The sequence below is a fragment of the Amblyomma americanum genome, chromosome 10 (genome assembly GCF_052857255.1).
Source record: "Amblyomma americanum isolate KBUSLIRL-KWMA chromosome 10, ASM5285725v1, whole genome shotgun sequence".
NCBI classification, from domain to species: Eukaryota; Metazoa; Arthropoda; class Arachnida; order Ixodida; family Ixodidae; genus Amblyomma; species Amblyomma americanum.
Genome location: NC_135506.1, coordinates 87,283,660 through 87,298,233, shown reverse-complemented (window position 1 = coordinate 87,298,233; position 14,574 = coordinate 87,283,660). Strand labels below are relative to the sequence as shown.

The window sequence follows — 14,574 nt, the reverse complement described above, 5'->3', positions numbered from 1 at the left end:
GCTCTTGCACTTTGTTCTTATTGTTTCCTTTTTCCTTCAAACTGCAGCGACGTTCCTGTTCCAGAGCTGCCAGGGCAAGGTCTACGCCTCTTCGCAGTTATTTAGTTTTCTGCCCGCTTGCGCTGCATGCTGTGCAGCGGGGCGATGCGCGTTGACGTTAGCATGGATCGTTTGGCGGCGAGCTAACAACGCCTCCCTGTCAACGCCAGTGACACGCTGCGCTAAAAAGGCAAGACGAAGCCGTCCACACCAAAGGCACCAGCTAGCAAAGGCCGCGCCATTGCCTGGAGGCTGTGAGGCGAAGGAAAAAAAAAAACACCAGTATGATAACAAGACTAGGCAGGCAACCGGTGATGCCAAATATACTGTGAGAAAACAGTCCTCCTGTTGCCACTGGCCGAACGTGAGTAAAACTGCGACTTGAAATGGGTGCATTCAAACAGGTCCTAGGCAAAAGGCTTTCATAGAACGGCAGGGATTCGCTCAAAAACTAAGCGTAATCAGTACAGGAGAAAAAATTCACTGCTGACTCTGTTAATCATTTAACATGCAGGCTTTCTATTACAGGACGGGAGATGCTTCCATTGCCCCGTCTGCCCTCTTTTATTTAGCATGGTATTTATTACTGTGAAATAATGCTCTATGCACATGAACTATTTACACGGTTTTTCAACCTGCATCAAAGAGACCTAAAAAGTTCACAGCGGGTTAGTACGATTCATGCCATGTTTCCCCCTAATGGAGAAGCCGCTTCCGCTGATATGTACAGAGCATGCGAGTGGGTGGCGTGATCGAGACAATTCATCACCGTGTGACTAGCAGCACCGATCTCCACTCTGCCCATCCAATACAACGATGAAATTTTGACGCGCCGTACCCTCTCCACTTTCATTTCCTTTCTACTCTGCATGGCGACAGCTGTGCCCGTGTCGGCAGTTCTGTTTGTTATAGCTCCTAAACTTGAACTAAAGTCATGAGACGCATTTATACTTCGCGGAAAATGTTGCTGCCCGGAGCATGCTAAAAGAAGCTTTCCTGATGTATATTGGTGCAAGTGTCGGTGTCATTTATTTCATATATTGGGTTAGCTTAGTTTTCACGGGCGATATGCCAGCATTATTACAGAGAGGCAGAGAAGAGTGTGAACCGCTTCTCTGCAACGGTTTGTAAAAGGCGACGTGGTGAAAGACAGAGTGGTGAAAGACAGCAGTGCGGAAAGACAACAGACAACAGCTTTGAATGCGCGGAACTGAAATGTAAGGGCTTTTTTTTTTTCAAGTTATCTTTTTAGAAGACCATGCTTGCTGAATTTATTATCCCAGGGATGGAAAAATTCCCTTACCTTTCAGCTCCGCGCAAGCAAAGCTCATAAAAAGAAACATAGCTCGTATAGATTTTGTCAACTGTATAAAAAAAGTCACGCACACATGCAATTGAAGAAAGCCTTTTCCTGCAGTCAAACAAGTTGCAAAATGTGGGTTATTAGTTGCAAATGGTGGTTTCAGTAGCGGACGGACTTATCAAAGAGAAAAAACGGAAGCCAAGGCTCAGGGACAGCCGGAAAAGGCAAAAACCGAAAAGAAATTTGCAGTCATTCCTAATAAACATAAGCTTTCGCACAAACTTGAAACAAATTGGCAACAGGGTAAACGTTGACATGTTGTTCTCTGCCCCAAATAAGCTGAGTTCATTATGCAAGCGAAGCACTTCAGAAAACCCGGGAAAAACTGGTTGCACAATCAGGCATCAAAAGCCGTTCGCGAGATGCACAGAAGGTGTTGAGTACAAAGTGCCGTTAACCTGTGGTAAAAAATATATAGACCAAACGGGAAGATGCCTAAAAGGGCGATTGGGTAAGCATGACTACGTTGTGAACAACAATAAAGGAGGCACATGCGCATTCGTTGTCTCAAGTGCAAGAGCAAAAGAAAAGAGGGTTGTCGACGTCTCTTTCACAAATGCAGAGTCCTTTTTATGAACAAATGTCAAATTACGCGAGGAATTGCTGGGGCTGTGGAGATAGCGCGAGCTGGCGATGACTGCGTAAGCGTTCCGTCAATTCTGTTGTCACAAAAAGAGATGTCCTATCTTTTATCGTTCAAGTGTGCCGCTCGATAGCTGCTCTCTTTCACCACTCTGTGGTAATGCATTGTAAGCATGCGCAGGAAATATCGGGAGTACAAAATTCCGCTTCTTGCATGAAATAAAATCAGTTGTAAGTAAGCGCTCGTATTGTCTGTCTTAATTTGTGTCCTTTTCTTTTTTGCGCTTTCACGTTCAGCGTAGTAGAGTGCGGCAGAAAGCTAAGTAAGCACATGATATTAGGGAGTCTGCGGAGATAGATTGCCGCAGCTGGCACAGTAGTGGGTTAATGGAGAAGCATGAGAAGTTCTGACCTGAAGTGGATGTAGTCAGGATGATGATGATTTCTGGGCCGTACTCAACGTCTTGATGTTTGCTTTCTTCACCGTCGAAACAGTAAAGGAGGGAACGGGGCCATTCCCACTACTCCCGTTTTGACAAACTTGTCCCCTAAGCTGCCGCGGTGTCTTAGTGGTTACGGCGCTCGGCTGCCGCCCCGAAAAGCCTCTGTCATTGTCAGTGCACGTTGAAGAACCCCAGGTGGTCGAAATTTCCGGAACCCTTAACTACGGCGCCCCTCGTAGCCTGAGTCGCTTTGGGACGTTAAACCCCCATGAACCAAACCAAACTTATCCCTATAAGTATTCGCGTGTTAGATATTTGTTTCCCTGGCATTGCGTCTACTCTAATTCACCGTATACGGCACATCTGAATGGCATGCTGCATCTTCAGCATGAAGGGTGTTGTCAGCTGACCACTGTTCGGTCCTCAACTCTTCGCGATCTCGCGATCTGCGCGCCTTTTCCTACCGGCGGGCTCGCTGTGCGAAAACATTACTATTGACCCTTACGAGAAAAGCCGGCGGCGTTTGTCCGTGTGTGTACTGGCAGATGGTGACAAATCGCCAAGTTGGCAAGAAAAATAGGGTGGCTTGATCAAGCGGCCGTATAATCAAGCGAGCAGGCGGCCGTAGCAGCAAGGTGGGCTTCGCCATTTCAGACAGTCATATATGTCGTTCTTCTATATATACTATCCGCTGTCTTACCTCAATTTAGCACCAGTTTTTCCGAACATATTGGTACCAAAAATCTGACTCAAACGTTTTTCACACAGCGTTCTAGGTGGTGCCATATGATTTTTCGTTGCATATAGCTTACATGTGCTAGTAAAGCTGTCGGCTAGCTTGCGAAACGGATTCGGACCGACTGCATATGACATCCACCATCCAATTGTGTGCCTTCCCAGACTCTTTACCTCCTCCTTTAAGGCGCGGTTGAGGTTTTCACCGATATGTCACACAGTTACTGCGCTGTTTCCTTTCCGCCAAAAAAAAAGTTCATATCAAAATTTTCATGCAACCGTTCGTTGTACAGCATTCCGGGTGGTGCAATACACGAGTGTTTTTGAGTGCGGGTGGGTGTCAACGCACCCAAGGGCAGTAATGACTTCGCATCTCCAGACGTAAGCAGTCTTAGGTGTCTGCTCCGAATTTTTAGTGTGTCGTTTTGCTCGTTTCATCTCGTATGAGTTAGCATTGTGTTTGACCTCCGGCGATCAGAGCACCTCCCAGGAGTTTGGCACCCCTCACGGGGACTTGTCATGTATCGCGAAAGTCGCAAGATTAGAGAATTTTGTGACACCGAAACACAACGAGGGGACTCAGACTGTACTTTGGTACAGTGTGTAATGCTTTGTCATTTGACTTCTTTGCTTTGACACAAAAGGCGTTGTTCTATCCAGTAGGATATGAAAATGTTTATACCCAATCTAGATGCTTATTTATTTCATTGATAAAAATTCTTCTCTCGAATATCTGGCGACGGCAAAAAATTCTTGCTTGATGGCCATGGTAAAAATTTTTGGACCCACCTGTGAACACTTTTGCCTTCTTCCTTTTTTTTTGTTAATATCACCGCTGTTTTGTTTGATCGCCTAAAATAAAGAAAAGTGAGAGAGAAGCCTCAACACTCTAGAATCAACTTTGACAAGATGGCTTAGTTTCACCCAATGGAAGAAGTTCTCTTGTTGCGACTGTACCTTCCGGAATGTGGTGTCACCCGAGCCCTTGTTCATTTTGTGCTGTCAAGAACTGCGTCGTCCATGCCTTCCTTGCATCCGCGACTTAACGTCGAGAGCGCACTAAGAATTCAACGGCACTGAGGTGTGCAGCACTGTATTTTTCTGCTATCACAATGCATTTAAAACTCTGTTTGCACTGCAGAAATTGTATCGTACATTTGGCAACCCCAATTTAAGAGAAAGAATAAATGTCGACACTTTGCAGGCATATCTAAATTGTGCTGTGAGTAAATGCGGGCACAAATACATAAGTGGGATACAACTGAACGGGATGGCGTGGGAACAAATCATCAGCTCGTGTGGGAAATATCACAAATTGGTGGCATGATTTTGACAGATAATTTCATCTTTCGTAGTCAATTCACAGCGCATTTATAGTCAGAAGTGCATTTCATGAAATGTCTCGCATAGTTTTGTGGCCGTTACACGCCCCTAGCCATTTATTTATTTATTTATTTATTTATTTATTTATTTATTTATTTATTTATTTATTTATTTATTTATTTATTTATTTATTTATTTATTTATTCCCCTCTTCCTTCCTTTCGTTCTTTCTTAAGTTTTAACAGCATCCGTTTTATAAAGCTGGTCATTATTCAGTTTCGCAATAGTATATCCGATCATTTCCAACCTTACTGTGAGAATGTCTCCCACCAGTTCTTCCCGTGCACGATTTATTTATACGGAGTAGTTTAACGAAGCCGCCTTCGCTGCCACAATCTATGTTTATCACCGACAGTTCATTATTAGAATTGCTTCACGCGGTGGAACTTTTCTCATTTCGCGGCTTCTCTTTGTTGAAAATCGCTGTGTTCCGCACACCAAGTTTCACTTTGGGCACTCGCGTCTTCTCTTACTCCGTTTACACATTTGCCGCGGCTTCCGGCTGTGTTGTGTCGAAACGAGTGTAATGTCCGTTTCCCTCGTCTTCCCTGTTCATGGTTTTCCTTCGTGCGCTACCTCACTAGAGCAGGGTTTGGCCACCCTGGTGTAGTACTTGGCCACAGCCTTCTGCAAACATAGCAGGTAGCGGCAGAAGGTTAAATGGGCGGATGAGATTATGAAGTTTGCAGACATAGGGTGGGTGTAGCTGGCAAAAGGCAGAGTTAATTGGAGAGACATGAGAGAGGCCTTGCAGTGGGTGTAGTCGGGCTGATGATGATGATGACGACGACGACGATGATGATGATGATTATGATGACGATGATGCCCTAGTCACCAGTGGCGTAGCCAGAAATTTTGTTCGGAAGTGGGGGGCTCATGTTGCAGCGCGGCCTCCTCATAGAATTTGTGGAGGGATCAAACGCAACAATAATAACTACATTGTCCTTCCATTCAAAATGCAATTGTGTATTAAATGACTCCATGCACAGCCTAGACAAGTGAAATACGTATTTCTTAAAATACGAAGAATGTATTCATATGTCTTACAAATCATGGCAGACATGATTACAAGACATAAACTGAGCAGCGGACAAGAGACAAGAAAGAAGCAAACAGGACGAGCTCGTCCTCTTTGCTCCTCTCTTGTGTCTTGTCCCCTGCTCAGTTTTATGTCTTGTAATCCTGACAGACCAACTATCCCCTATAGTTCACTCGTGGCAGACATAGCTGATACCAATGCCTCCATGCTTTTGCTTATTTAATAAGTGAAGAAAATATCACACAAATTAAAGAGCTATATCGTTCCGGAACCATCAAAGCAGTGCATGCCGCTGATATGAAAAACGTAAAAGCCATGAAATTAGCAAGTAGAGGACAAATATTATAATGAATGTTTGTCGTTCAAGAACTTTTAGATTTTTGTGCATATGCAACGGCCAGGGAAAAATCTTAATGACGCTGTCCTTCGTTCCAGTGTACTGCGCAGCAGCAGCTGCCACCTGTCATGTATTGCGAGTAATTGCTCCTAAATTTTTAGTCGCAACAGCGAGCCATCGATAGGCCCTTGAAAGTTTCTGCTAGGAAGGGGCTCCTTGCGTTACATGACTCCAGGTGCATGGGCGTTGACACGAAATATAACACCAGTTAGCAATGTTCGCGCTAAAATGTTTTTTTTTCTATTCTGAAAAAGACACTGAAGGGGACAAAATGCAGAATAACTTCCGGCGCCTGTCGTTTTTTTGTTGAGGGGTGCGTGAAAGTTCGAAAAAATTTCGGGGGGGGGGGGCAGAAGCCCCATCAGTCCCCCCTCTCCTCCCTGGCTGCGCCCCTGCTAGGCACCCACCTTTATACTAGACCTCGACGAGAACCTAGGCGAGAAAAGAAACGAGCGCAGAGAGCGACAGCCGCTAGTTGACAACGCGCTAAAAGTCAGGCACGCGGTGGCAGACAGCTTTTATTCACCATTGAGACAACTGGCTGCTGCCACCAGCTCGGCCTTGCAAACATCGCGGGCGTCTCCTTAACGTCGGCGTTGTGTTCCTTCCACTGGAGCACTTCGTATTGCGCTTGCTTCAACTTTTTACTTGTCTCTTGATTGCGTCCTTCTAAATCCTGTCCATCTGCCGTCTCTGCCAGTTTCTAGCTTTCAATTCCGTTTTTACCTTTTTCGTCCTAGCCTGCCAAGCCAAGCCTAAGTGAAGTTCTGTTGACCCGGATGATTTTATTACGATGCATTTTTCTTGTTTGCTCCAAACTGTGTTCCAGAGGCACGTTTGCTATCCCACATGATTCTGTTTTCTAGCAGTTTGTTTTCCTTTGGCTCTTCGTGCCAGGTTTTTCATATTCCTCTGCAGCTGTTTTAGAGGCAAAGCAAGCCAAACCAAGCCGTGCATAAACTTTGTTACCCCTACCGCCGTTCACAATATCACTTTTATTAGATTACTTCTTTTTGTTCTGTTTTTGTTTCCTCTCTAAACTTCACCTTCACTCTGGGCTGAGCTCGGCCACACCAAGCTGGGCTAAAGGCGAGTGTAACCGGCTGCCTTTGGTGGCGCTGAATGATCGTATGGACACGGAAGAAGGGCGAGACGAAATTGTTTCCATTTTCCTGGCCTCAGCTTTCCTAGCATATTGAAGACTGTACCTTTACGCTTTAGAAGCAATGTGCAACAAAGTGAACGTGAGCAAAGTAAAAGAATAAATAAACTAAATACATGCCCTTCACACAAAGGCGATGAAGCACACAGCAATTTTCGCAACATGCAATAGTAATATTCTTTTGTGCATCACGTGGACGCCATAAGTACAAACCTCGACAAGAGCCAACGTAGTTCTGTGATGGCGTAGCTCTTGTGGATGTGACAACGCTAAAGGAAAAGCAATATTACTGCATGTTAAACCCAATTGCATTTACCCCTCTCAACATGATCGATGTGAAAGTTTCAAATCGTTGCCTCGGGCACAAACATTTTACCAGAATTGAAATAGATTCTTTCAGTGATATATTTTTAATCTGAGAATGCCACTAACGTTCTTGCTGCTTTGTTTTTATCTTAATCTGAGTCACAAAACAATTCTTCTAGAGATAGCAACAGCGTTGTCTGAGTATTCTTCACTTGCGCGGCAGTTATTTTCACCTAACTCTCAGTTCAACTAAAAAAATACAGTCACGAATTCTCTTCTTACCAATGCGTGCCTCTGATTACCGAATACGAGAAGTATCTTTGTTACAGAATGTCCAATCAAACTCGCGACTTGTGATGTGAATAGCACTAAAACCTTGCCAAAAGATATGAAATAGATTGGAAGTTGTGTGTGGTCATGTACGGTATAACATGCATTGTATATGTCTTTCACTGTTCGTATCTTTTGCTAGTGATAAAATACACCATACCTAAATCTTCTTTGGCGTGAAAAAAAATATTAATGACAATCCGCAAAGAAAAAGATATCTGAGGTGCTGCTCTCGTAGCTATTCGCGGTGTTCTTGCTCGTGTCACTCTTATTTCCAATTCCTGAAAAAAACTGAAGAGCTCCTTTGGCATAGTTGTTCTACACGTTTGCTTTGTCCCCCGCTTTGACTGCTACTAACAGATTCATTCAATGCCGCGGTTACTTCAGTGCACCGGAGTGGCGGTTCGAGCTTTCTATTTTCCTTTTAGGTATGACTGCTCTGTTTTTTTCCCGAAGATCATTTGTTAAATGTATCTGTCTTCTTTATACCCCCAATCATGTAACACTCTTTCCACGGCGTCCTTGACGTATTAGAAGTAAAACAAGAAAAATAAGCAAGCTCCAGAAGTGAACTGAATTATGTAAGTTGACTCTGTCTCTCTCTCTCCTTCTGGTGCAGGTGATCGTTGCCGCCGTAAGCCAGGGTGTGACTGAGGTTAAGACGATGCAGGTGGAGGTGACTGTGCCCAACGAGTACCCACCCCGATTCGAGCACTCGGTCTACCGTGCCGAGGTGCACAAGACACGCATGCGGCCGGGACACCGGGTGCTGCAGGTGCGAGCCCACGACACGGACCCGGTGCCCTACAACGCTGAGGTCTACTACCGCCTCGCGGCCGCACCGAAATCCATCAGTGCATATAGGTAAATGTATAGGTAGTGTTATCCATAACAGCCAAAACACCGAAGCCTCAGTGTCGGGTGGTTGTCCTTCGCATAAAATTATTTAATCAAATGTCAAGGTCGCATATGGTCCATCGTCATCGATGACATATAACCCACGGGTTATATGATGAGGGCAATTACCGTAGAAGGAGAAGGAGGGTTGTCTTGGAAGGAAGGTACTGTGAAAGGAGGAGGGTACGGCGAGATTGTAGGAAGACTTACCGTGGTAAACCATCCGGAAGGTGGTTACTGTTGAAGGAGGAGAGAGGGTGTGGCGAAAGTGGAGGAATGCAGCACGGTCCATCTGCGGCAGCTGTTGCGAAACGCGCCCCCGGAAGAGAGGGTCATCGGCTGCGCTAAGCTTCTTAAAGGGCAGACTGGAGAGAATACCTGGACGTAAAACGACTGTGTGGAAAACTAAAATGACCATTCCGGAACTATACGGATGTGAGTAATAATTAATAATAATTAGTTTTGGGGGAAAGAAAATGGCACAGTATCTGTCTCATTTATCGTTGGACACCTGAACCGCGCCGTTAGGGAAGGGATAAGGGAGGGAGTGAAAGAAGAAAGGAAGAAGGAGGCGCCGTAGTGGAGGGCTCCGGAATAATTTCGACCACCTGGGGATCTTTAACGTGCATTGACATCGCACAGCACACGGGCGCCTTAGCGTTTTTCCTCCATAAAAACGCAGCAGCCGCGGTCGGGTTCGAACCCGGGAACTCCGGATCAGTAGTCGAGCGCCCTAACCACTGAGCCACCGCGGCGGGTATACGGATGTGAGGTCACTCACATTTTTTACTGCAACTTAACGTAAAGTATAAATGCTACTGGGTTCGATGACATGTAGAGAGCCATGCTAGTCATTGGTGCTTGCTATTTATACACAAGCGCTGCTGTCGCATTTATCGCGGGACATGTAACAGCGAAATCAGACAAAGATTTAGTGGACAGCAACCAGTTTAGTTTACGTTTTGTTTTGCCGCGACGGACCCTGCCATACTTGTGCGTTGTGACGAGCACATGTATTTCATTCTTTGAAGGGCGTTACCACTCTTTGAAATCGAGAGTCAAACGCAAGTGTTCCGGGCTACCTTTATACCTGGGAAAAATTACGAGTGTTCATTTAGGCTCGCTCGCAAAAGTTTGGTCCACCTACGCGCTCACTCACACGCACAGAAACCCTGGCTAACTGCAACTCATGAACACAAACTCTTTTAGGCTCAGAAATCACTTGTGCTCACTCAGACTCTCCAGTCAACCGAGGTCAAACACGCATATACGACTCATATCTCACCGAGACTCATTACTCATCTAGGCTCACTCACTCATTTCAACTCACGGCTCATTTCAACCCACTCATTTCGACTCGCACTCACCTCGGCTGATGACCCAGCTGTGCTCACTCATTTCGACTCACTACCCATCTGGGCTCAATCATTTCGACTGAGGGATCACCCGGACTGGCCCACTCATTTTGACTCACGGCTTATCTGGGCTCGCTCACTTTGACTCGATTCATCTGGACTCACTCGTTTCGACTCGGGACTCATCTGGGCTCACTCATTTCGGCTCACGATTCATCCGCATTCACTCATTCGGACTCACTCGCACATCTCAACACATGATTCACCTAGGCTCACCTTCACTCAGGGCTCCTATCAGTTAACAGATCGGACAGCTGAATCATTTTTACGCCCACCGGCACAAGTTACGTGCCTAACATGTAAAGAAAACAGTTTATAAATCATTTAAATGCGATGAGGTCTTAACCGCAGCTGGCCTGTAGCCTGGTCTGGCTGAGAAGTCTAGAGGCGTATACTTGCTGCTTGCGGGATGCAAATATCTAAGGCGGCTGTACGTGTTCGGCCGCCAAATAAAAACAGAACAGGAAGAACTGCAGCAACCGGAATACAGCAAGCCGTAGATAATATTGAACGAGACCCATCGAGCTGACTAATCAACTTTTCTCATCTTTTAGTGATATTCTAGAGTGCAACAGCCAAGCCGATTATATACTGCGATACAGTGAAATTGCTCTGCATCATCAGCTGGACCAAAAGCTCGTTCGAACAAGTGTATAAGAAACTCGTGTTTATGGACGTTATAAACTCGTGCCCAATCGGCATCATGAATTCACTCGGGATTATGGAATTTTTCAACCTCAAAATATGAACCTTTTTGATTTGATAGGCCTAGACTCTACCTAACTACCAGGACTCAGATCACGGTCTGAATATAACTCCCGACTCACTCACGACTCAGACCATGATTTGAATGCAAGTCCGAGCTCACTCAAAACTCAGATAAAGATCTGAAATGTGCCTGAGTGAGCCCGAGGGAATATACTTATGAGTGAATCCGCCGACCTATGACCTCCACTAGCCTCGATCATGAACGGTGCTGCTTTCTTTCAGACGGAGAATTTCAGCTGCAAGTAAAAAATCTATCGCTTTAGATGTTATGGTTTCACTAACGTCGCTGTGCGTTCTTGTTCTCCCAGGTACCTCGCCCTGGACGGCATCACGGGAGAGGTGGTGCTGAACCGAAGTCTGGCGGACGTCGCCGGCTCAATGATCACCTTCACCGTCATCGCCGAAGACGGCGGGTCCCCGAAGAAACAGGCCAGAGCACGGGTCGAAATCCTCGTCAAGACCATCTCGGGTGAGTAGTCACATCAACGAACGGCCTTTTCTGTCTGTGCGCGGCGACTGGTAGGAGATAAGTAAAGTGATATAATAAGCATTTGCTACGGTTGACGCGCTAGCTAGCTGCCTTCAATAGGCATAAAGATTTTGAAAATCACTTTTTTTATTTGTTCACAATCATTCCTCCGGATCAGCGCTCAGCGACGACAGACAAAAAACGAGAGGACAGACAACAAGGCGCTTGTCTGTCCCCTCCTTTCCTGTCTGTCGTTGCTGCGCGCTGCTCCGGAGCGATAAAATCCATACCAACTTGCCCAAATTGTCTTCTCCCACCGCAGACTGCACAAAAGAAACCCTAGTGAAAAGGACTTCATGGCAATCCTCGATTTTTTCTCATTGCGTTCACTCCTCCGGAGCAAGCCTTGATTGCACAGTTATTAGCTAATTTGGATAAAGAGATAACCATTCGCTAACACATGATACATGGATTCTTACACCACACATGCTATCTTGCTGTGAACCACTCCGTTACTGCATGCCTTAGTGTTTACCATGTTATGCCACTGCCTCTGTAAACCTGTACACATACCCGCGCATATACATATGCATATATATGCGTACAACCTTGCTCACAAATGTTTACGCCAGCTTTAGTTCTGAACCCTATTGACAGCACATATATGGAACTCGTAAACACAGAAAAAAACATTAAGCTCAGGTCGAGGGGTCGGCTCACACTTCAGAGGTGTAGAGAAAATGGGATGCCTTAACACTTCCACCTATGGCTGAAGAAAAAACGTTATTGCCAGAAGTTTACTGAAGCTGTAAGCATATACACACGCAGCGCGCACACACACACACACACACACGCACACGCATGCACACATGCACATACACACGCACGCAGGCACACACACATTTCCAGAATTGCCATTATTGCCAGAAATTTGCTGAGGCCTTAAACATATACACACACGCGCACACGCAAGCGCGCGCGCATACACACACACACACACACACACACACACACACACACACACACGCGCGCGCGCGCACACACACACACACACACACAGACACACACGCGCGCACGCAGGCACACACGCACAGGCAGGCCCGTACAAGGGCAGGTTCAAAACGCAGCCGTCCTGTTTGCGTAGCACACGGAAACATACATCGACTCTCATACTGGCCACTTCTGATATTCCAATACATAAAACGAGACACAAGGCACTGCCACATAATACAATAAGACACGCGGTAATCCACGTACATGTTCGCCAGCCCCGTGGGTTATGCACGGAGAAAGAGGAAATCCATAAGCCACTTTTACCTTTGCATTGGGACCTTACGTCCTCTTCCACAAACCTTACCGTTTTAAGGGCCATACTTGTAAAACACAGGGAAAGTCAAAAACGTCCGCATTCACGGCAATAAAATAAAATCCCTTGCACGTCAAAGACGCGTACGCACTCACTCAGTCGTCCTTCTCTTGCAATTCCGGAATAAACACTGGGGAGTATCGAAGCAACGCGTAACTTGTGCTCCGTTTCTGTGAGGTTACCGCTGACCACCCAAGCTTTGCGCAACCAAGACGCCTAGTGGGCAAGTTAGGAGCACAGCTTTATTTAGGTCTGCTCTTCGTTTCACTAATGCTGTCAGCGCTGCGGATGCTTTAGCTAGGATTCACTAATTCATGGATGCAGTCCATATAACTACGTTCCAAATTTGAGAATGACACGTATTGGTTAGTGCCCACAAACTTACACATTCACTCTCGTAGACGTCGAATACAGAGCTTTCTTGACTTGTGTTTTTATACTCCTACCTGCAATGCAAACGTGGTGTGGGTTGAACACGTACATCTAACCAGCTCATATTTCTCCTATATCCGCGTACCCACTGGAATAGAAAGATGGTAAAAAAAGTGGGATGAATGAAGACATCACTTCAGAAAGATCACAGGAGAGACGCTCACTTCTACAGGATTGTTTTTAATAAGAGTTTATTGCAACATAATTGTGGCCGCACTAGATCTGGTTCCTAAGGCTACCGCGGCCACATTTATTGGAGGGCTGCCGGAAAGGAGATAGCACTGGAGCGGCGGCGGCAGCGTCCGGCCCTGGCCAAGGTCCCGAGCGTTCTCACCAGACCGTGCTGGGTACACTTCGGCCTTTCCGGCAACACGCGCACTTCGAGCCGCGCGGGTCGCTACACATTTTTGTTGATGCTGAACTTTTGCGTGTGCTCTTTCCGGGGTCTTGTCGTCTAATTGTCCTATTCGGGTATCAGAGCCAATATAATGTACGAGAGGTTTCAAAGAAGTGAGGACACGTGCATGACAAGCAGGTGATCTTTATTCCAGAACTTCTGGTTAATAAAACTCAGTTGATAAGAACGAATTGTTTGCATTTTGTTTGTAGCATGAGCACTCTGGGTAGAAACGGACGTTGTTTATCCGAATAGCCTGTCCGATAAGCAAACATCCTTGCTAAGCGAAAATCATTTGAAGCGTGCGACTCTTGCTCCAGTGGCCGTCGCGAAGGCTTCCTGAGCAGAACAAGGGGGTTCGTTGGAAAAGTTCTAACAATGGTGTAAACGAGGTATTCGCGAGGTGACTTGCTGTAGAGATTCCAAAGGGAAAGGGTCAAGGAATTCAGCGCGACAAAAACGAGGACAAACGAACAAGTGGACTGGAGAGTCGGTGCCTCTCCTGTCCACTTTTTCGTTTGTCATCGTTTTTGTTGCGCCGAACTCCTTAACCATGATCACAGACCAAAAAGCCCAACCAGCCACTTAAGTCCAGAAGAAAAGGCTGGCGAAATCTTGAGTCTGTCAAGCGTGGATTAGCCTTGCGCTATCGTTGTTCCCAGCCAAGTAGCGGAAACGTGAAGAAAACAGACGAGCCTAGGACAGCTGCGGAGTCAAATGAAATTATTGGCTTAGCTTGTTCAGGCCACACTGCAACTCTTACTTTCCGCAGAACCTTAGCCATAGCAGTGTCTTGTTAAGAGGCGACCTATATTAAGCAGCTTTTCTCTCTGAGAGTAAATAGTGTCGTAAGTGAACATAAAGGAGACCACTCCTTTGGTCAGGTTGACTGTAATGAACTTTTTAAAGTGCTAAAAAAGCGGCCAGAACATACAAGGCCACGCAACAGTCACCTTAATATGCTACGTGAGCAGAAAACGAAAGATTAACGAACAGTAAACAAATCCAAAGCAGTCCCTTGTAACTGCATTGCAGAGACACACGGCAGCCG

The 14,574-nt window shown here is 46.0% G+C and overlaps 1 protein-coding gene across 1 annotated transcript in view; it reads left to right on the top strand.

Annotated features, from left to right (window-relative positions):
• Positions 1 to 14,574, top strand: part of LOC144108530 (uncharacterized) — a 155,273-nt gene that overhangs the window by 36,805 nt on the left and 103,894 nt on the right. The window contains exons 3-4 of the mRNA XM_077641744.1: positions 8,399 to 8,643; positions 11,168 to 11,328. Of these exons, the coding sequence (XP_077497870.1) occupies positions 8,399 to 8,643; positions 11,168 to 11,328 (406 nt within the window). The remainder of the gene's footprint in view (positions 1 to 8,398; positions 8,644 to 11,167; positions 11,329 to 14,574) is intronic.